This window comes from Vombatus ursinus, unplaced genomic scaffold, assembly GCF_900497805.2.
Source record: "Vombatus ursinus unplaced genomic scaffold, bare-nosed wombat genome assembly UNPS02014791.1, whole genome shotgun sequence".
In the NCBI taxonomy this organism is placed as follows: Eukaryota; Metazoa; Chordata; class Mammalia; order Diprotodontia; family Vombatidae; genus Vombatus; species Vombatus ursinus.
In genome coordinates, this window is record NW_020954569.1 from 27775635 (window position 1) to 27797259 (window position 21625).

Consider the following 21625-nt stretch of genomic DNA (forward strand, 5'->3'; position numbering starts at 1 on the left):
CTCACAGCCATACAGTACTACTGGAAAAAAAAAAACATAGCTTTGACTATGTCAACCTTTGTTGGCAAGGTGATGTCTATGATTTTTATTATGCTGTCCAGATTTGTCATACTTTTCTTTCTAAGGAGCAAGCATCTTTTAATTTCATGGCCACAATCACTGCCTGCACCTTTGAACCCATGAATGTAAAATCTGACACTGCTTCCATCTCTTCTTCCTCTGTTAGCCAGGAAGTAATGGAACCAGATACCGTGGTCTTAGGTTTTTTTTAATATTAAGCTTCAAGCTAGCTTTTATACTCTCCTGTTTCATGCTCATCAAAAGGCTTCTTAATTCTTCTTCACTTTCTGCCATCAGAGTGGTATCATCTGCACATCTGAGATTGTTGATATTTCCCCTGGCAATCTTAACCTTGGCTTTTGATTTATCCAGTCTGGCATTTAGCATGATGTACTCTACATATAAGTTAAAAAAATAAGGTGACAGCAGCCTTGTTGCACTCCTTTTCCAATCTTGAACTAATCAGTTCCACATTTGGTTCTAACTGTTGCTTCTTGACCTGCATACAAGTTCCTCACCGGACAAGTAAGATGATTTGGTACTCACATCTCTTTGAAGACTTGCCACAATTTGTTGTGATCCATACAGTCAAAGACTTTAGTATAGTCACTAAGCAGAAGTAGATTTTTTTCTGGAATTCCCTTGCTTTTTGTATAATCCAGCAAATATTGGCAATTTGGTTTCTAGTTCTTCTGCCTCTTAGAAAACCAGCCTGTGCTTCTGGTAATTCTTGGTTAACATATTGCTGAAGTCTAGCTTGCGAAATCCTCAGAGTAACCTTGTTAGTGTGTGGAATGAGCAGGATTGTTTAGTAGTTTGAATAGTCTATTTTTTCCTTTTCCTTTTCCTTTTTAATGACATTAATACATATTTATGGGATAAAACAAGCATTTCCATAACCTAGTACAATAAAAAAGATGATTGTACACAAAATTGCAAATCTACTATTCACAACTTGCTATTCCTTTCAAATATACCACAAAATTATCTTGTTTCTTTTTTCTTCCCTCTTCTCCCACCCTAGAGATGGCTACCATTAAACACAAATATCTATCTATCTATCTATCTGTCTGTCTGTCTGTCTATCTATCTATCTATCTATCTATCTATATCTGGTGCAGATAGTGTCTTTCTTCATATGTCCTTTATAGTTAATTTGCGTATTTAAAATAGTCAAACTAACTTATTTGTTTGAAGTTGTTCTTCAAATAATATTGCTGTTACTGTTAGAAACAATATTATTATGTATGTTATAGTGCTATTACAATGTTGTCTTGGTTCTGCTCATTTCACTCTTTGTTATTTCATGCAAGTCTTTCCATGTTGTTCTAAAATCATTTTGTTCTTTTAATCTCAGGATTTCTCATAGTACAATAGTATTCCATCACAGTCATATTCTACAACTTGTTCAGCCATTTCCCAATTGATGGGCATCCCTGCAATTTCCAGTTCTTTGCCACTACAAAGAGAGCTGCTATAAACATTTTAGAACATATAGCTTCTTTTCTTTTTTCCCTAATTATCTTTGGAAATAAACCAAGTAATGGTGTTGCCGGGTCAAAGGGTATACCTGATGGTAGTTTAATAATTCTGGCATAATTCTAGATTGCTCTCCAAAATGTTTGCATCAGTTCACAATTCCACCAACCATGAATTAGTGTCTCAATTTTTTCAAGTCCCCTCCAACATTTGTTGCTTTCACGTGCACTCTTTTTAGTCAATATGGTAGATGTAAAATGGTATCTCAAGGTTTTTTTTTTAATTTGCATTTCTCTAACCAATAATGATTTGGAGCATTTTTTATATGACTATAAATTGTTTTGATTTCTTCACTGGAAAACCGCCTGTTCATATCTTTTGATCATTTATCAATTAGGGAATGATTCATATTCTTGCAGATTTAACAAAATTCTTTATATATTTTAGATATGAGACCTTTATCTGATAAACTGTCTACAAAATCTTTTCCTTAATTTTCTGCTTTCCCTCAGATCTTGGTTACATTTGTACAAAAACAGCTTAATTTAATGTAATTGAAATTATCCATTTTTCACATAACTTTGCTTTCTCTCTCTTGTTTATTTATAAATTGTTTGCCTATCCATAAGTCTGATAAGTAATATGTTCCATATTCTTCCAATTTTCTTCATTTAATATTCCTTAGAATATCCTTTGGCATTGTCCTTCTTTAGGATCTTGATGTAAACTGACTTTTACCAATCCATGGCCCACTGTTGACTTTTCCAAATTTACTGGCATATTGAGTGCAGCACTTTAACAGCATCATCTTTTAGGATTTCATATAGTTCAGCTGGAATCCCTCTGATTGAAGTTACATCTATTCAATTTGCATTCATGAATTGAGAGTGGTGTTGGTGCTATGTTAGGTATAAGAAATTCATTCCTACTCCTTAATATCTTCTGTGAAACTTAAGTTTGGAGTTATAGCTCAGTGCTACCCAGAGTCTCATGCTGTAGTTGATATTGTAGTAGCCTAGTCTGAGCAAAGGTAGGCCACAACTCATCTCCATTCTTCCATATAATACTTCCTCATACATTTAGATTATTACAGAGTTCTCTTTCCATCTTGTGAGTTATCTATCAGTACTCTGACCTTGAATTGGTGACTTGATGAGAAGTTCAAGCAGGTATAGATCATATTAAATTCCCTTATTTCAACCTGCATATGACTTCAAAACTATTTTGTTGCAATGGGATTTTGTTGCAATAACTACACTGCTAAAAATCATATTCCTATTCAGCAAAATCTGGAAACAGTTGACACTTATCAACTTAGCCTCTCTGTTAACTGTAACCAATTAACAAGTGAAAAGGGGTACTATGAACATAAGAAAGGAAGGAACATATCACACAAATCCAAAACACCCTTTTGCTCTTTCTAGCTTTCCTACATTTTTGTCTCAGAGCTTGTTTTGAAAGAGTTTGACTTTTTGAGGAGGTGGAAGAAACATGAAGTGCTTTCTTGTTGGCAAGACAAAATTATTATAAATAACTCAGTTCTCTTTCTCACCTACCCACTCAGCTACCAAGCTATATAAGTATATATTTATATATCTATAATTCCCACCTACTCACATACGACATGTCATCAAGGTGTTCCCCCTCATTTAACAAGAAATGTATAAGAGAAAGTATACACTATATAATGTGTGGTATAATGGAAACAACACGGAATTCAGAGTTGGGAGACTTGGACTCAGACTGTCTGTATTCCTTTACTAGTTTACTAGATCTTGGACAAATTATTTGGTCTATCAAGGGCTCAGTATTTTATGCTGGGTTAGATTGGATAAAAATTCTCCTGTTGTTTTTGTGATTCAGATGGATCTGGAACTGATTGCATGGCTGGACCCAGAGATGGGTTCATTCATGGACACAGGAGTGATTCACTGTCAACTTGGAATGAAGTCTTCATTACAAATTATTACGAAGTGTTATTACTTCCCCATTCCAAATTACTTTGTTTGTTTTGTATCTATTTACTTAACTGTGAACATGCTTTCTTTTAGTAGAATATAAGACTGGTAGTCATGAAGACCTGAGTACAAATCTGGCCTCAGACATTTATTAGCTGTGTGACCTTGGTCAAGTCTCTTAATTTCTGCCTGCCTCAGTTTCCTCAATTGTTAAGTGGGATTATAATAGCACCTACTTTGCAGGATGTACCTGGAACATGGTAGGTGCTATATAAATGTGTATTTCTTTCTCCTTTCCTTCCTCTTGTGCATACTAAATCAGCAGAACCTTGATCAGTTCTGGGCTCCTCAGTTTAGGAAGGACATTGGTAACCTGGAGGGTAAGTAGAAGAAGGCAACCACAATAGTTAAAGACCTCAAGATCATGACACCTGAAGAAGATGCATTTGAAATTGTTACCCTGCAAGAGAAAAGACTTAGAAGGATATGATGTGTCTTTCAAATATTTGAGGAACAGTCACGTGATAGAAGAATTAGGCTTATTTTGTTTGTCCTCAGAGGGCAGATCTAGGAGGGAGGTTGGAAGCTGTAGAAAGTCAAATTTAGGTTTGAGGTAATGAAAAGCTTCCCAGCAATTACAGTTATCCAAAAGTGGAATAGACTGCATTGGGAGATAGTCGCTCTTGCCTAATTGGATGTCCTCATGTTAAGATTGATATAGCACTAGTCACCTATAGAAGAGGATCTTTTGCAGGTATGGATTGGATTGTGTGGCCTCTAAAGTTCCTTTTAATTTTGAAATATTGGTGATTCTGTGATTTCAAAGGTTCTTCTGGCTGTACATCCTATGATCCTATGAATCGTTTCAAGCTTCGTTCGAAATTAAAATCAGAGGATTGAACTATTAGCCAGTTTTTAATTTGACTAAATGTCAAGGTCCATATATTTTAAAGATTCTAAATATTACACTATATTTTCCAGTTTTATTGTCTGGCAATTAGTAATCTATAATCCAGACAGGTTGACTTGCCCAAGGTCACACAGCTAGCTAATTAGTGGCAGCTCTGGAAATAGAGCTCAGGTTTATTACTGTAGCTATGCAGACTGTCTCTGCTCCCAACTTGTACCAAAGATCTAGGCTCTGTTTTGAATTTTCATTTAGTCCTCTGAAGCTTAAAATGTAACCAATCTAAAACTTTCCCCATAAAGCTGCTTTTGGACTAAATTCTCTCTATTTCTATTAATTCCTAGTACTCAGGCTTGTAATTTTAGAGTCCTTCAATTCAATCCATTTCAATTCAACTCAACTAGCACTTATTAAGCACATGACAGATACTGTGCTAGATGATAGGGACACAAAGACAGAAAAATAGCCTCTTTCCTCCCAGAGCTTCCATCTTACTTACAGATACAATGTGTGTATGGATAGTTAAAGAAGGAAATTGAGGAGGGAGGGATCATTGGCAACTGGGGATTTGGAATTGGGGGAGGAAAAGGAGCTAGATCTTGAAAAGAATGTAGCCCCTATAGCAGCACTCCCCTCTAATGCACAGGGCCCTCAGGTACAAGGTACTCTGGAGATCCATATTCACTCCAAATCAGAGTGAACAACCTCATTTTCTCCCAATTAATATTGAAAGTGTGCAGAAAGAATGTATTTCAGATACAGGGAAAGAAATTTGTGAGTGCCGAGGTGGGGGATAGAATGTGAAGTTTACGGGATAGCTAGTAGTCCAGTCTGGCTTTAATGCAGAAAACATAAGTGGACTAATATGTGATAATGCTGGAAAGGTATGCTGGATCTAGGTTGTGCATAGCCTCCAGAGGAGGGCTGAGAAATTCTCATTTTACCGTAGAAGTGATTGGGAGCCACTGACATTTTTAGTAGAAAAGTTTCATGGTTAGAGCTGTGCTTTACATGTGTCAATTTGGCAACTGTATTGAGGAGAGGCCATTGGAAACAGGGAAGTCAATCAAATGGCTATTGCAATATCCCAGGGGAGATGTTATAAGGACCTGAAAGAGGTTGATGATTATGTGGTGATCATGTGAGCAGAGAGAAAGCAACAGATGGGAGAGACATTATGAAGGGAGAACTGGAAGGATTTGGCTACTGATTAGATATGTAAGTGAAGGAAAGTGAAAAGTTAAGGGATGACTCAGCTATTTAAATTTGGGTGACTGTTAACATTAATAGGGAAATTTGGAGGAATTTATTTGAGGATGGAGAATGAGTAGTCCTGTTTTTAACATATTGAGTTTAAATTGCCACAGGGATATCCTTATGTCTGGTAGGCAGTTGGCAATTAGTGACTTGAGGTCAAGAGATAAGTTTTACACACACACACACACACACACACACACACACACACACACACTCTTATGTTCTTAGATATACATATTGAGGAGTCATAGTATAGACATAATAATTCAACTTGATAGGATCTGATAAAATCACTGAGAGAATATAGAGGGAAGAAAATGCCCAAGACAGAACCTTATAGATTACCCACGCCTAGTGGAAAGGAGATAGATAATTTAACACTAAGGACTGAGCAATGGTAGACAAACAGGCAAAATAGGTAGGAAAAGAGACAAAAAAGAACATTGTCTTGAAAGTCAAGAGAAGAGAATAGGTGGTGGGGGCAGCTAGGTGGCACAGTGGATAGAGTGGTGGGTCTGGAATCAGGAAGACTCATCTTACTAGTGTACTTGCTTACATCACTTACTAGCTAAGTGACCCTGGGAAAGTCACTTAACCCTGTTTGCCTCAGTTTCCTCATTTATAAAATGAGCTAGAAATGGAAAGGGAAATGGCAAACCACTCCAGTATCTTTGCTAAGAAAAGCCCAACTGGGGTCATGAAGAGTCAGAACTGTAATCACGATGTGGTAGTGGTTGACAGTGTCAAAATCTAAAGGCATGGCAAGGAGGATGAGGACTGAGAAAAGGCAATTAGATTTAGCATTTAAGAGATCAGTGTCAGGAAAGTCCTGGGGTCAGAAGACAGCTTACAAAAAGGCTAAGAAATGATTGGGAGGTGAGGAGCTTGGCAGTGAGGAGGATGATTACATGAGAGTATTACAAGGTCAAGCAAGTTTTTCTTCTTATTTTTTTTTAAGAATGAGATACTCTTGGGCATGTTCGTATGGAGAAATTGAAGATGTCAAGGAAGGAATGAAAAACAGAACATTCTTATAGAGGACGTGTGTAAGGAACAGGATGAAGTGCCTAAGCAGAAGGGTTAGAATTGATGAAGAGAAAGATCATCTCTTCCTCAGTTACTAGAACTAAGGAGGAGAGGACTTGATTTTGTACAGGAGTTGTTAGGTGTAGCATAAGAGAAATGAGACAGCTCATGGTGTATGGCCTTAATTTTTTTTCAGTGAAAATGTACTTTAGGTCATTTGTGAATGGAGGTCACACTGAAAGACTGAGAAAAGAAGAAAGGTTTTTGAACAGCCTTTATGGGTCAATCAGTAGAAAACCAGCCAGGGAAAAATAGAATGATTATAATGTAGCAGTGAAGATTCAGAGACAAATTAACTTGAATTTGTATCAGAAATAGGCATGATATCCTCCAGTGGCATTCAATAAGACAGGAGTAGGAGGAGAAAAGGAAGATGGTTGAGGTCATCCAGGACTGAGAATTAACAAAATGCAAATGGTGGTAGAACAAGGAGTAAAAGAAATTCAAGGTGGAGGACAAGACATAGTTGAGCTTGGTAATTATAGATGCAAGATAGTGAAGTGAGATGAGTGCCAGGTAACAAGGTGGTGGGCTGAGAGAACAAGGCAAAATACAGAAGACTGGATATTGTAGAAAGGTGTAGGTTTAGGAAAGAGACAGAGAGAGAGATAGAATAAAAATTTTTGATGACAAGAGAATTCTTAGAGTTCAAGAATATGGAGATGGGTTTGGGATAGTAGGGCAATTAATATATAATCTCATCTTCTCTGCTAACACACAAACACACACAGATGGAATAAAATTGCATGTCATGACAGTTGAAGAGATTGACAAAATGGGGATTGAGGTGAAGATGAAAATCCTTGAGAAAGGAGGGGGAATGACCTGGGGTTTGGTTATAGGTTTTAGGAGCAAAGATCTAGAAAAGGTAATAGGCTAATGGAATAAAACTCAAGGGAGGGGAGGTTAGAGAATGATGGTGGTAGAAGGAATATTTAGAAATGTCAGTGGGAAGCAAAGAGTTTGCTGACTGCTCCCCCTGTCCTGTCCTGTTTTGTGTGTGTGTGTGTGTGTGTGTGTGTGTGTGTGTGTGTGTGCATGCACATGCATGTGCGGTTATGCTTGTGCACATGGACGTGAGTGGAGTGTCACCAGATGGAGACAATGGGTAGGTGATTAGAGAAGAGGTGTCTTCATGATAACCCAGGTTACTATGAAAAAGAGGATGGACTGTGAGAGTAAGTGATTTAGGATAAGGGGAGTCTGTTGATTATAGAGCTGGGTTTTCAGGTGGCTTTCTTTATACCTTTGGTTTCTGTTATATATTTTCTCTTTAAATATGGGGTAGATGGGGCATAGTGAAGAGTTTATACCACACACCTCAGTCAGATAGTACCTGGTTATTGGTTGTCCAGAGGTCAGAATAGAGTCACAGCACTAATTCCATGGTCTTTAGGCTCTCATGGGATGGACAGAATAATAACAGAACAGCTGTCAATGTTAATTACATCTTGTAGGGCTGGTTGGTAAAAGCCTCTGTTAAATTATCTTTGACTCTTCTCAATTCATCTTTGATGCTTTCTCATCTCTCATTCTACTCTTTTGATCATGGATTCAAACCTATCATTTCTACTTCACGTTGCCACAAGACTCAGTATCAGAGGCTTGAGTTGCCTTTCTATATATAATATGTGTATATATATATGTATATTTGCATAAGATTCTCATATGCATGATCCCCTTCCCCATGTATCTGTTTGTTTTTCATGTTTAAATGTTTCCCTTCATTTATGGTTCATACTGTCCCTACTCATACTGAGTGCATTTGTGAGAGAGTGTGCCCTACATTTAGGGCAGAAATGTTCTATTTCAACTTTTCTTTCTATGCTAATTCTTTAAATGTCTTTACTTTCACCTTAGTATATCATGTTGTTAAGTAGCAAAAAAAAAAAAAAGAAGGAACCACATCTGTAGGGGCTTGTGAGCTATGATTTTGAGTGAATGTGGGCCTCCAGGGAACTTTGTACTTGGAATACCTAGTTGGAGGGTCCTGCTTGTGAGAGAAGAGTGCTATCAGAACTGCCTTTAACTCAGGTGCCAACTCCTTTGTGAAGTTTCCCATGATTCCAAGCTCCATGATGGTGTATTCCCAGAAGGTAATTAGGTTCTTGGAAGCAGGAATGTCTTTTTTTAAAATCTTGTCTCCTCATCCCAGTTTCAAGCACAGTTCCTGTCCACTCCAATTTAAGCTTCTCTAGTTCAGGCCCTCATCTCTTTTTGCTAAGCATAGAACATCTTTTTGGTGCTTTACACCAGTGGTGTCAAAATCAAATACAGTTAAGTGAACTGAAACACAGTAACAGCAATATTGTAATATTGAAAAACCGTGAATGACTTTGCTATTCTCGACAATACAATGACTCAAGACAACCCCAAAGGACTAATAAGGAAGCATACTATCCACCTCCAGAGAAAGAACTGATGTTGACTGAATACAGACTGAAGCATGCTGTTTTTCACTTTCTTTCATTCTTTTTCTTTTATTCTACTCTTTTTTGTATAAAATGACCAATATGGAAATGTTTTACATGATTGCACATATATAATCTATATCTGATTGCTTACTGTCTCAGGGAGGGGTAAGGGAGGGAGGAAGAGATAGAATTTGCAACTCAAAACTTAAATGTTAAAGAATTCTTTTAATATGTAATTGAGGGGAAATAGAATATATCATAAAAAAACTTAAAATACAAATGAGTGTACATTAGGATCTCTGCAGCCAAATATTTACTTGAAAAACCACATGTTAACATCATCTATGTTTTATTGTATATTAATTTATTTTATTAAATATTTCCCAATGACATTTTAATCTGGTTTCTGAGGCACTTGGGGAGGGACCCATATTTGACATCTCTGCTCTGCATTTACTCTTGTTGTTCAGTTGTTTCAGTCACAACTGGCTCTTTGTGACTGCATTTGGAGTTTTGTTGGCAGAGATACTAGAATGGCTTACTGTTTCCTTCTCCAGCTCATTTTAGAGATGAAGAACTGAGGCAAACAGGATTAAGTAACTTGCCTAGGGTCACACAGCTTGTAAGTGTCTGAGGCCAAATTAGAACTTCTTAATTCTAGGCTCTGTGCTAGGCACTGCACCACTTAGCTGTCCTTGCTCTATGCTACTGGCCAATTGTTCTCCTTACAGGAAAAATCACATTGCTTAACGAATAAAGTTTAAATTCCTGAGACCTCTTCGTATAGTCTACTTTGCAGCCAAAGTGACCTGCTCTCTGTATGGTTTTTTCATTTTACTCTCTTCTTTTCTAAAGCTCTCTCTCATGTTTGTAATAGATTTACTTCTACTTCCTCTCCCTCCACCTCCCTGCCGCCTTCTACACCGCTCCATCTCTGTTAGTCTTTCATGAAATCTCTGACTCTTTAAGTGAAAGTGATCTGTACTTTCTCAAGTTTGTCATAGCATTTTCCCCCATCATACTCTAGGTCGTATCAAATTTATGTGTGTCTTGTATCTCTTTATTAGAATGTAAGCCCCTTGAGGGTTGAAATGATATTATTTTTCATTTTTGTATCCTCAGTGCCTAGCAATGTATTTTGCATCAAGTAGGAAAATTAGAAACATTTGTTGATTTTATTGAATTGTTGAAATTATCTTTTAATTACTTTAATTTCCCTTGATTTATATTTCTTAATATTTCAACAATGTGAAAATTGTGAAAGACAAGATTTTAATATATTTACGGATTCATAGCATTCAGTCAAGAAAGAAGATTATTTATGAAGTATTATTACCATAAATACTGTTAGATTAGTTATGACCCAAAGAAATGCTTATAACTTGTTTTAACTGGTGCTTCATCTTATTGTAACTGTGAACTTTTTTCTTTTAGATACCATTGAAATGGCATCTGTCAACTTACCAATTGCTATGCAAAGTAAGAACTATTACAAGAGTGTTTCTGACAACAAAGAGATTGTTAAATTGGTCTCTGTGCTTAGCACAATCATCAACTCTACCAAAAAGGTAGGTAAATGATATATGCCCACTGAGACTTCCTTTAGCCACTGGGCTCTTTGGCGACTGAAGGTTGAACCTTTCAATCAACTAACATTCATTAAGCATCTTCTGTGTGCCAGGAGCCAAGCTACATCTTGGATAAATACAGCAATACCAAAATGAGACAGACTAAAGGCCTTAAAGAACTTGGGGTGGGACAGAATGAGAAAGGAGTGATAGCTTGGAACATCATGTTCACAAGAAAGTAAATAAAAAAAAGTATCCAAAACAAACACAAAACAATTTTGAAGGAGGATTACTGAAGAAATCAGAAAAGGCCTCTTGAAAGTGTAGGAATTTGAGCTGAGGCTTGAAGGAAATTAATTAGACATTTCAAGAGGTAGAAGAGGGGAGAGAAAACACTGCAAGCTGCTTGAGATTAATGATTTTTTTTTAATTTGCCTTCCTTTGTATCCATAGTGCTTAGCACAGTGCCTGGCACATGATAGGTGTTTAATAAATGCTCCTTGACTGAATGAACTCATTTCAATACCTAATACAAAGAAGTTATGGTATTATTAATATACTGACTCCTGCACTAATCCTTAAGAGTGCAGATATGAAAAAAGCACAAAACATGTTCTACTTTAAATAACTCTGCTATACCAAAAATACCAGTTTGCAAAATCATATTCAAATCATTACCTCCTCACAAAGGATTTTTCACTTTACAAAATTATTATCCTTCCAATAGTCATCTCTCTTTCTACATTTGAAATAGAATTTAATTTATACACAATATTGCAATGAAAATAAGAGCTTGCCACCCCAGTCTCCTGCACATAAGTTTTTTATACACTGGTCTCCTTGAGAGAAGCTGGCAATAATTCCATGGAAGATAACCTTCACTTGTAATATAAAATGTCACTGATGCTTTAGGTGCTAAGAGAGGGGACTGAAGGGGATCCTCTCACTCTGTAGCTGTCTTTACTTATTGGTAAGTGGGGGCTCTTAGTGTTGAGATTTAGGAATTTAGGGGTGCCGGGACCCCAAAATCATGACACATGGGTCCTGCCTGAATGAATTCTACCCAAGCCTTCTTTCAGCCAAAGACAAGGTTTATTGGAATATCCGTCATATTGGGCAGACTCTCAAGGAATCTAAATATTACTGAGCTATTGGCTAGAATATAAGAATCTGAGCAGTGGCTAGATTTTAAGAATCTGAGCACTTTAATGGAGACAAGATGGACCTTATATACAGAAAGACTGTGGGAGGGTCTAGGAGTGGCTAAGTAGTTTGGGGTGACTGGAGGGGTCTCAGGAAGATCTGGATGGGAGTGGCCAGTAATGTGGGGTGAACAGAATGCCTGGGACCTGGACCACGTGGCCAAGAGAGAATGGAGTCTAGATAGGATTAAGGGTGGGAAATGGCAGGGGGGGGGGGGGGGGAGGGGGGGGGGGAGAGGGGGGGGGGGGGATCTGGAGGTAATAGACAATGGAGGGCTAGGTAACAGAATAATGAAAGGTCAGTTGATAGGATTATAGCCTCAAGTGAATGCCAGAGATTTAGCTATGTGGGCCAATCCAGGATTTTTCCTTTTTGGGGTCCAGATCCCATCCTCATCATTAGGAAAGGTAGATAGTAGATAGAGGGGAGGAATCTAAGATTCCCAAAAGTCACCTCTCTCTCCTTTTTAATCTAGGGTACATTAAAATTTGCTAAGGAAGGTTTATTAATTTTTTACATGTAAAATGAAGTTGGAGTTGATGGTCCCAGAGGTCCCTTCCAAACCTAAATCTGTGATACTATGACCTTCTTTAATTCCAAGAGATTGTTGATTTACTTCAGGTTAAAAATCTTTCTTTGTTTACTACTTTGGGATATCACCTTGAACTGGCCAAGGAATACTCTAGCATAGTAGCCCCACGAGATTTATGATTTTCATCCCACAGGATGATCATTAGTATTCTTTTGCATCTCTGCTTTTTGTTCAAATGATTAATTGTGTCCCCACTTTTCCTGGACTGTCCTTTGCCAAACTTCTACAGCTAACATCAAATAGGATGTTTTATGTAAGGTTTTATGTAAGATTATTTTATGTAAGGAGGGTAGAGATAACATAATAATGGAAGGAGAGTGAAAGGGTGGACACAAAAGTTTGTTAGAAGTAATAGCAGCTAAAACTAGATGCTTTTAACTACAGAAGCAGGAATGGCTTTTCCTTCTTAGACTCTCACTTCTTCTGAATCCTGGCTTGTAGGAAGGATGCCAAATGATTTCTAAGCAGATATTCAATTACTGAATACCATCCTTTCTGACTTATTGGCAGGGAATATGGGGGTGGGGAAGGTGGGGAAGAAAAAGGTATCAAGATTTTTGTGAGCTATTTTCTGGGAACTTTTCCAACTTTTCCCATATTGAGACATTCCTTGAAACAATGAAAAATAGTTAATAAAAACCAATCAATGACCTATGACCACTTCTAATGGTGTATACAAAAGTGTTTACCCATAATTCCTTCTCCTTTCCTTGAAGAAGGAAGTATATTTCATTATATATTTCCTTGAACTAAGATTGGTCATTATAATTATTCATAGTCTAGCTTCCTTTTATGGCTCTTTTTATTTGCATTGTTGTAGTCATTGGGTATGTTATTTTCTTTGTTCTGCTTGTTTAACTCTCCATCACTTCATATAAATTTTCCTAAATTTTTCTGAATTTCAATACTTGTTATTTCTTACTGCAAAATTATATTCCCCTTATAGCCATATACCATAATTTTTCAGCCATTACACAATAGATGGGCACCCAATTAATTTAATTTTTGTTACCACAAGAAGTACTGCACTAAAACTTTGGCACATAAATTTCGATTCAAGTTAAGAAGCCAGAGAAATATGATCAAGACTGTGGAAGCATTAGAAGGGATCTACACTATTAAGGAACTTAGAATTTAGTTGGAGAGAAAAGATGATCACATGCCATGGTCAAACAATGTTTATGGAACACTTGTATGGCAAAGATACACAGAACAAGTTGGAGGAGGTAAAATCAGATTTGCCTGCCTATACTTGATGTCCTTTGCTTATATACCCAGCAGTCTGATTGAATCAAAAGATACAGATTATTTAGTTATTTTTGTTGTGTAGTTTCAAATAATATCCTACTGCTTCACAGCTCCATTGATAATACATCAGCTTGCCTGTCTTTTCTCCTCTTGAAAGCCAAGCCATCTCTGGTGTTGATTACATTCTTTCTCAAGTATTATGTGCCTTCCACAAAGTAACAGTAATGATTAGAGCTTATTTTGTGTGCAACTTTAACTTCTGACAAGTACTTTCCTAATAACTATGAAGTAGGTATCATAAATACTATTATTACCATTTTGCAGATGAGGAAACTGAACTCAGAGAAATTAAGTCTCAAATCTAATATATCTAAGATGGGTGCCTGGCATGCCTCCTAAATAGCTGACTGGCAGCAACATATAATTTCAATGATCATTACTTACTCTTTAACTTTCAAAGTAGTGACCACACAGATTAAGAATGAAAAATGAATATATTTAGCACCTACCATGAGGCCAGCATTTGGGGAGGGGGTGATGCTGTGTGTGGGAGAAAGGAAAAGAGGGATTTGATCAAATTTCATTGCCAGTGCATCGCATAGACTCGTGTATGTATGATACATCATCAGGCAAATCAACCATTTTTAAAGGGTAGAAAATCTCAGTGAAAGGCAGTATGAGGTAAATAGAATTGGACTAGGACTTAGAAAACCTGGATTTGATTTGGTTCTATACACTTACTATCTGTGCAACAAGAGAGTTGATCTGGCTGAGCATTAATTTCCACATATGTAAAACGGGGATAACATCAGTACTGCTTACTTCACAAGGTTGTTGTGAGTTAAGTTCTTTGTGAACTTTAAAGCTGCATATTATATCATTATGAACTTTTATCATCATTACTATCATCATCATCATCATCATCATCATCACCTAGCGAATGCTGAAGAACATTTCTGCAGCATTCAGAAAGCTTGCAGTGGGAACACCAAACCCACTAACGCTTCCAGAAGCCAATTTAATTTTATTGTATTTGGTTCATTTTGAGAGTTATTGCTAATATTTTATCAGAAAGTTATTGTTTGTTTGATATATGGGAGACAAAGCTTTGTTACTTTCTCAAATCTTAAAAATTACATCTCAAAGTGTTTTTCATCATGTATTTATTTTTTCTAAAATTATGCAAGCAAATGCAAAAGACTTGAACTTTATAAAAATAATTTTATTAACACATTTTCATGTAAATCTATTATTTAAGTGTATCATTATCTTAGTACAAACTCATGATGATATCTGCTGAATTTTGAAAGTCAGTAGAATCATAGTGTATTGGAATTGGCACAGACATTAGACATGAAGTTATTCTCTCCTCTCCATGACTGCCGCCCACTCCCATCATGAAGAGGCAGGTCTAATGCCAATCCTTTCTTAGTTCAGTTTTGATGTAGGATGAAATGAGGCACTCATAAGTCATTGAACAATTAACAAAAAGAATTCTTTTGTCCCAACACAGTAAAGATATTCAATAAGGATACAATGGCATTTATCTTCAGTGTTGGTGATGGGGTCTCAGTTGCCTCCTATTGGAAACATATTTGGTCAGCATCAATCAATCAACATTTGTTAAGTGCCTTTTACATGATAGGCACTAAGTGCTGGAGATACAAAAAATTGCAAAAAAAAGTCCCTGCCATCAAGCTGCTTACAGTTTAATGTTAACGTGACATTAGGGCAGGACATGATGAATTGAATGATTTCAGATGTCCACCAAGACCGGGAGGTTCAGGCTTTTTGAGATTCAGACAATTTAATGCCATCTCCAGTCATCATGATCTCTATCTTGCCACTGGACCCAGATGGCTCTGGAGGAGACATTGAGGCTGGTGACCTTCCACAGCCTTTCTCACTTAAGTTCAATTCACTGCAAGTTATGGCATCATCTTCCTGATGTCATGGTCTTCTTCGAGAACAAAGGACAAAAACGACAACAACATTTAATGCCTTAGGTGACCAAAGAAGCTGCATTAGGGAAGCTAGAGCAAACTGATGATTTTGTCTACTTTTTAGGGAAAGCTAATTCCTATTGTTAGGTGACCCAAAACATGACCTGGGTCTACGCCATCTTGGGGGTGGGGAGAAAGGTGCTATGTTAGGGAAACCAGGGCTAATCTGGTTCCAGAGACATTGTCTCCTTAGTCCTATCATAACCCCATACCTAGAATAAACTCTCTTCAGGTTGAAGCCCTTCCTTCTTTTGAGGCCTAACTTGGTTTGTCAGTCTTCCTTGAGCCTTCCTCATCCCTCCAACTCAAAAGTACTATTTCTCACTTCATTTTACTACTTTCCCTGGACTATTTATTTATTTGTTTTTTTTTTTTTTTGCTAAAACTAACATGTTCTCCTTTTATCAAAATGATTTGTTAAATTATGTTCTCCATTGTGAAATTTTAAGATCTTTGAGAACGGGTTTTATATTATTGCTGCCTTTTAACTGACTTAAATTCAATCTAGTAGAACCCTCTAATTTTACATTTGAGTATATTGGGTCCAAAGAGTTAAAATTAGAACTAGTGCTCTTAATTCCCATCTAATGTTCATTCTGTTTTTATTTGTTGTTGCTCAGTTGTTTCATTCCTGTCTGACTCTCTGTGACCCCATTTTGGGGTTTTCTTGGCAAAGATACTGGAGTGGCTTGCCATTTCCTTCTCCAGCTTATTTTATAAATAAGGAACTGAGACAAACAGTGACTTGTCCAGGGTCATATAGCTAGTAAGTGTCTGAGACTGTATTTGAATTCAGGAAGATGAGGCTTCCTGATTCCAAGTCCAGTGCTCTATCCACTGAACCACTTAACTGCCCCTTAATGTTCATTGTACCACACCACAAAACTCCCCATTTTGGTGTTTTCTTGGTAAAGATATGCAATAAATGTTTTTCATTAGGATAAAATTATGTTGATGTTTTGAATTATCTAAAAAATTAGCCGATAGTTATTAGCAGAGATATTGATTATATCTTCTTGTTCCTATTTCATACTATAATATGAAGGAAGACCAGAGTTCAAATTCAGCCTCAGATATTTAAAAGCTGTATGACCCTGGGCAAGTCCCTTAACTTTAACTGTTTACCTCAGTTTTCTCATCTGTGAAATAGGGACATACCCCACAGGGTTGTTGTGGAAATCAAATGAGATAAGAATTGTAAAGCATTTAGCACAATGCCTGGCACATAGTGAGTACTAAATAAATGTTAATTATTATTATTATCATACTATAATATGAATTTATTTTAACCATTGCTGTTTAGAGACAATTAGGTATCACATGGCTTAGAGCACTGGGCCTAAAATTTGGAAGACCTGAGTTCAAACCTTCCCTCAGACACTAGCTGTGTGACTGTGAGCAAGTTATTTAACCTCTGTTAGCCTCGAGTACAAAATGGAGATAATAAAACTTACCTTTCAGCTGTGTTACGAGGATCAAACAAGGTAATAATTTCAAAGGTATTTAGCACAGAGCTTGGCACACAGAACACACTTAATAAATATTTGTTTCCTTTCTTTGTTTCTTCCTATTCCAGGAAGTTATTTCATCTCTAGATTGTTTCAAACGTTACCATCATATATGGCAAAAGGAGAAAGAAGACACTATTATGGAATTTTTAAGCAAAAAGCCCTCACTTTCTGAATTTGAATCTCAGATCCTCTATTTCCGAGACTTAGAGCAGGAAATTAATGCTGAGCCTGAATACATCTGTGTAGGAGCTGTTGCATTATATACAGGTAGATAAACTTTCTTTTAGGTATCCATAGAAATTCAACAAATATTTTTTATCTCTTCATCTCTAGATTACTATTTCTGAGAGCCTGGGTTTTCTTAAAGATTGACTTTCTTTCTATGAAATTCAAGCAGAATAGTCTAGTTTGTAGGTTTTTATTTATTCCCCTTATACACAATCAGCTATTCGAGAATGTGTAGAGATATAATGAATGCTTTGCTGCTATGCAGTGAAAATGAATGCTTATTTAGAGAAAGGGAACACATCTGATGTATTCGGTATTAAAATAGAGCTTTTTCAAAAAATAAAGACATAAAAAACCTTGGAGGTTTATTTCCAAGGGCAATGGATATTTGATGTGTAGTTTTTAGTATTTGACAATATACTTTGGGTTCTTATAAGGACAAGTGTTATAAAAATATATAAATGAATAATTTTAAGGTGGAAAATCTTTTTAGTCTGAATTTTTGAGAGCAAGAGTAAAAAGTATAAACCCACTATACTTCCATATATTTTTGGGTATCTATAGGACACAGAAGAAAAAAAGAAAGAAGGGAAAAGGAGAGAAGTTTCTGTAAATGCCAAGTGTGACTGTAAATTAAATAGACTTTTTGTGGTTATATTTGGCAGCTGCTGTTCCAACTTGTCCAAAATGTATTGTGAATCTTATATTTTATAGCTGACCTGAAGATGGCATTGACTGCAGAAACCAAGGCCTGGATGGTTGACATAGGTCGTCATTGTAACAAGAAATATAAAAGTGAGATGGAAAATGTTTTTACTTTGGTTGAAGAGCTCAATAAAAAATTAAATCGTCAGATTAAAGACTTGGATGATATCAGGATAGCAATGGCTGCACTTAAAGAAATCAGAGAGCAGCAAATTCCCATAGACTTTCAAGTTGGCCCTATTGAGGTAACTAACAAGGATAAGAGTAATTTTGTTATTAGCACATCTGTGACAGTCATTTACTTGATTCTCAATAGTTTTGTGCTAATTTGACCTGCAATAGATAGAAATTGCCCTTTGTTCTCCTTATGAAGAAAAGGGGCACAAGACACATAAATAGTATAAATGAGATTTGAGGGGGGACTATGTTCAGTAGTAGTAGTAATCTAGTAGTTACTATAGAATAATTTATATACTTTTAAGTAATAAAAATCAATTTCCTTAAATTAGATGATAATTAAATCTTTAATTACAATAGGTTTTATCCCAATAAGCCTGATAGTTCACAATTCACTTTACTAAAAGATATTACTTTTCTATAGTTGTTTTTTAGGGATATGAAAATAATAGCTGTGTGTGTGTGTGTGTGTGTGTGTGTGTATGTGTGTGAACCTTGATGAAGATATTTTATCGAAAGTGATCTGAAGGATCCATTATTTTAAATCAAAGCAAGAAAAATTGCAATTATTGTATAATTTAGTAACACTAGACTTACCACCAAGTTGTCAGCTACATTATTGAATCCCCCTAATGATCAGGATGGATACTATCCTCACAATTCCTTAATTCCACTTTGGGGAAGTATCCTGACAGAAATTTCTGGTTTTCCTTTTCTTCAGTTCCCTTAAACCCTGAAACAATCAATGGCATAAATCTCTAAAATGGGCTAGAGAATCTCATAAGACATGGCATGCCTTGGAGGATGAGCTAAATGGCAAAAGATTTTTATTGTATAAACTATAGGTGGTGCTGTGGAAGGCAGAACTCTCTTCATTCCCTTCCTGCAGCAGAAATGGGGAAGGGCTGATTTACCTCTGACCACACCTGTTCCTGAGTGTGGGGCTGCCTCGGGGTGAGACTATACTTCTGTTCCCTACCCATTTCCTTGGACAATTCAAACTGCTCAAAGCACCCTAGTTCAATGTATCCAGCCTTTTAGGGATCAGAGAAAAACTTGTGATTTTTACCATAGGCATTACAGGGATGCTCCTGCAAATTTGTAGAATTTAAAAAATTACCAATTCTTTATACTGGTTATTAGTGAAATTTAATACCCCCGAACCCCTAGATCAGTGCTATGTCTGGTTACTAGAACAAATTTAACTCTTCTGATCTAATATTTCTTTATGTGTAGATTTCAAATAACCCCTGTCCCTTCCATTAATCCCCTTTATGATCTACCACTGTATAATTCGGCTATACACAACATTTCATAAATAAATCATCATACTTTTTGGTGGGGTAAAAGGAAACAGGATAAACAGCATGGAAAATAAAGCATGGTAAAAAAAAATTAGGAACAGACATCAGGTGAGCCCAGTTGAAGTAGGGAGAGGGGAGATGGAGAGAGAGAAAATTGGGAAGTTTTCCATAGTTCTAAAACAAATGGGCATTCACCAGGCTAAGTTCAAGTTCTGTGATCCTGGGGGTGAAGGGAGGGGGTAGGCCTGAGACTAGCCTGCTACACTCAGTTCCCAGTCCTGGAGTAAATACTGAAAGATATCCTTAGGTACCTTATTCTTATAACACTCTCATTAAGGTCTGCTTCTGCAGATTCTGCCCAGCTATATCCCCTTCTCGTTGTGTCTCTTATCCCTTGACTTTCCAACTGTGTTTTAAATCTCCCCAAGTGTGGTCTTGAAATTGAACATCTGTGAATTCTAGTTTTCCCCAGGGCATTAAACTGCAAATCCCAAGATGCTTAGGTAGCGCCTGGATGCTTCCTCCTTTGCCTGTAAAAGTGACCCTTTTCCTCTTCCCTCCTCTAGGCATGCTACATTCACATACTTTCATTTTTTCTTTCTTTCATTTTTTTCCTGTAGACTGAATTTGGTAGCAAGAGAAGGACTTAGTTACATATTTTGTCTCTTTCTGGCTCTTAATGGTTAAGTGATTTAAAGTTTAATAGTAGTAGTATACTAGTAGTAAAGTATACTATATCCTTGGTGTAATTTCTTTCTATCATAATTTTGAGGAAATGTTTTTATGCTTTGATTTATGTACCTAGTGATTTTTTTTTGGTCTGTAGGAATCCTATGCTCTGCTTAACAAATATGGACTCTTGGTGGCAAAGGAGGAAATGGAAAAAGTTGATACTTTGCGTTATACTTGGGAGAAGATTTTGGCCCGATCAAGTGAAGTTCAGCATGAATTATTCACATTGCAGCCAAATTTCAGAAGAGAACTTATTAGTACTGTAGAAACTTTTGTTGAAGATTGTAATCAGTTCTATTCAGACTATGACATGGTACTAAACTAATTTTCTATGTATGTATTTGTATTTATTAGGAAAAGGAGATACTTTTTTTTCAAAAAGGATTGCTATTTTAAAATAATTAGTCTTAAAATTTATACTGTAAAGGATTCTTTCTGCCTTAAGGCTCTATAATTTTTTTTCTTTAGGATTAGATTTAATTAACATTCCTCCATAAATTTAATTTCTTTTTATTTTGACCTTGAGAAGTCTAAAGGGATTAAAAATCAGTTTTACTATAGAATTTCAACATACTGTCTGCCTTTTATCACTTAGGTCATGAAAGACATTGGACAGTTTTCCCAAAAGTATATGGAAAAATTTTTGGCAGCAGTGTTTCCTTTAATAAGATTGAATATTCTGTTCAATGGCAGCCCCTTCCTTCCCTATACCTTCAAGTACCAATGAATATGTGAAGCAGAGGGTAATATTTCTGAACCCTATTTGACACTGGGCTAAAAACTACAGAGCTTATTATGAGTGATGTGTTAGAAAAAATGATGCATGTTCTAGTACTATGGAGAAACAAGAATTTGTGATGTTTTGTTGTCTTCACTTCTCAGTTCAAAACTGTATTTGTCTTTTTTTTAAAGGAAAAAAAACCAGAATAGTCAATGTCTTTCCCATCTCCCTTCTCATTTATGTTGCAAAGATCACTTCCCAGAAAAGAGGAAGTAATATACACCTTAAATCTTAAGCTTTCTTAGGTAAAGTAATAGTAATACTAACTTCATTCCTTTTACTATAAGCATGATCCAAATCTTATGTTCCTTAAAATAAAAACTGAAAGCATAGAACAGTATTAAATGAAACCAAGGCTTCTTCTAATGCTTGACATTTTCTTATATAAATAGCATGCATTATTAGCTGTTTA

General features: G+C 36.3%; 1 protein-coding gene across 1 annotated transcript in view; it reads left to right on the forward strand.

Annotated features, from left to right (window-relative positions):
* Window positions 1-21625, forward strand: part of DNAH5 (dynein axonemal heavy chain 5) — a 294914-nt gene that overhangs the window by 72971 nt on the left and 200318 nt on the right. Inside the window, exons 21-24 of the mRNA XM_027869069.1 lie at window positions 10596-10729; window positions 17352-17553; window positions 18229-18464; window positions 20527-20745. Coding sequence (XP_027724870.1) covers window positions 10596-10729; window positions 17352-17553; window positions 18229-18464; window positions 20527-20745 — 791 coding nt within the window. The remainder of the gene's footprint in view (window positions 1-10595; window positions 10730-17351; window positions 17554-18228; window positions 18465-20526; window positions 20746-21625) is intronic.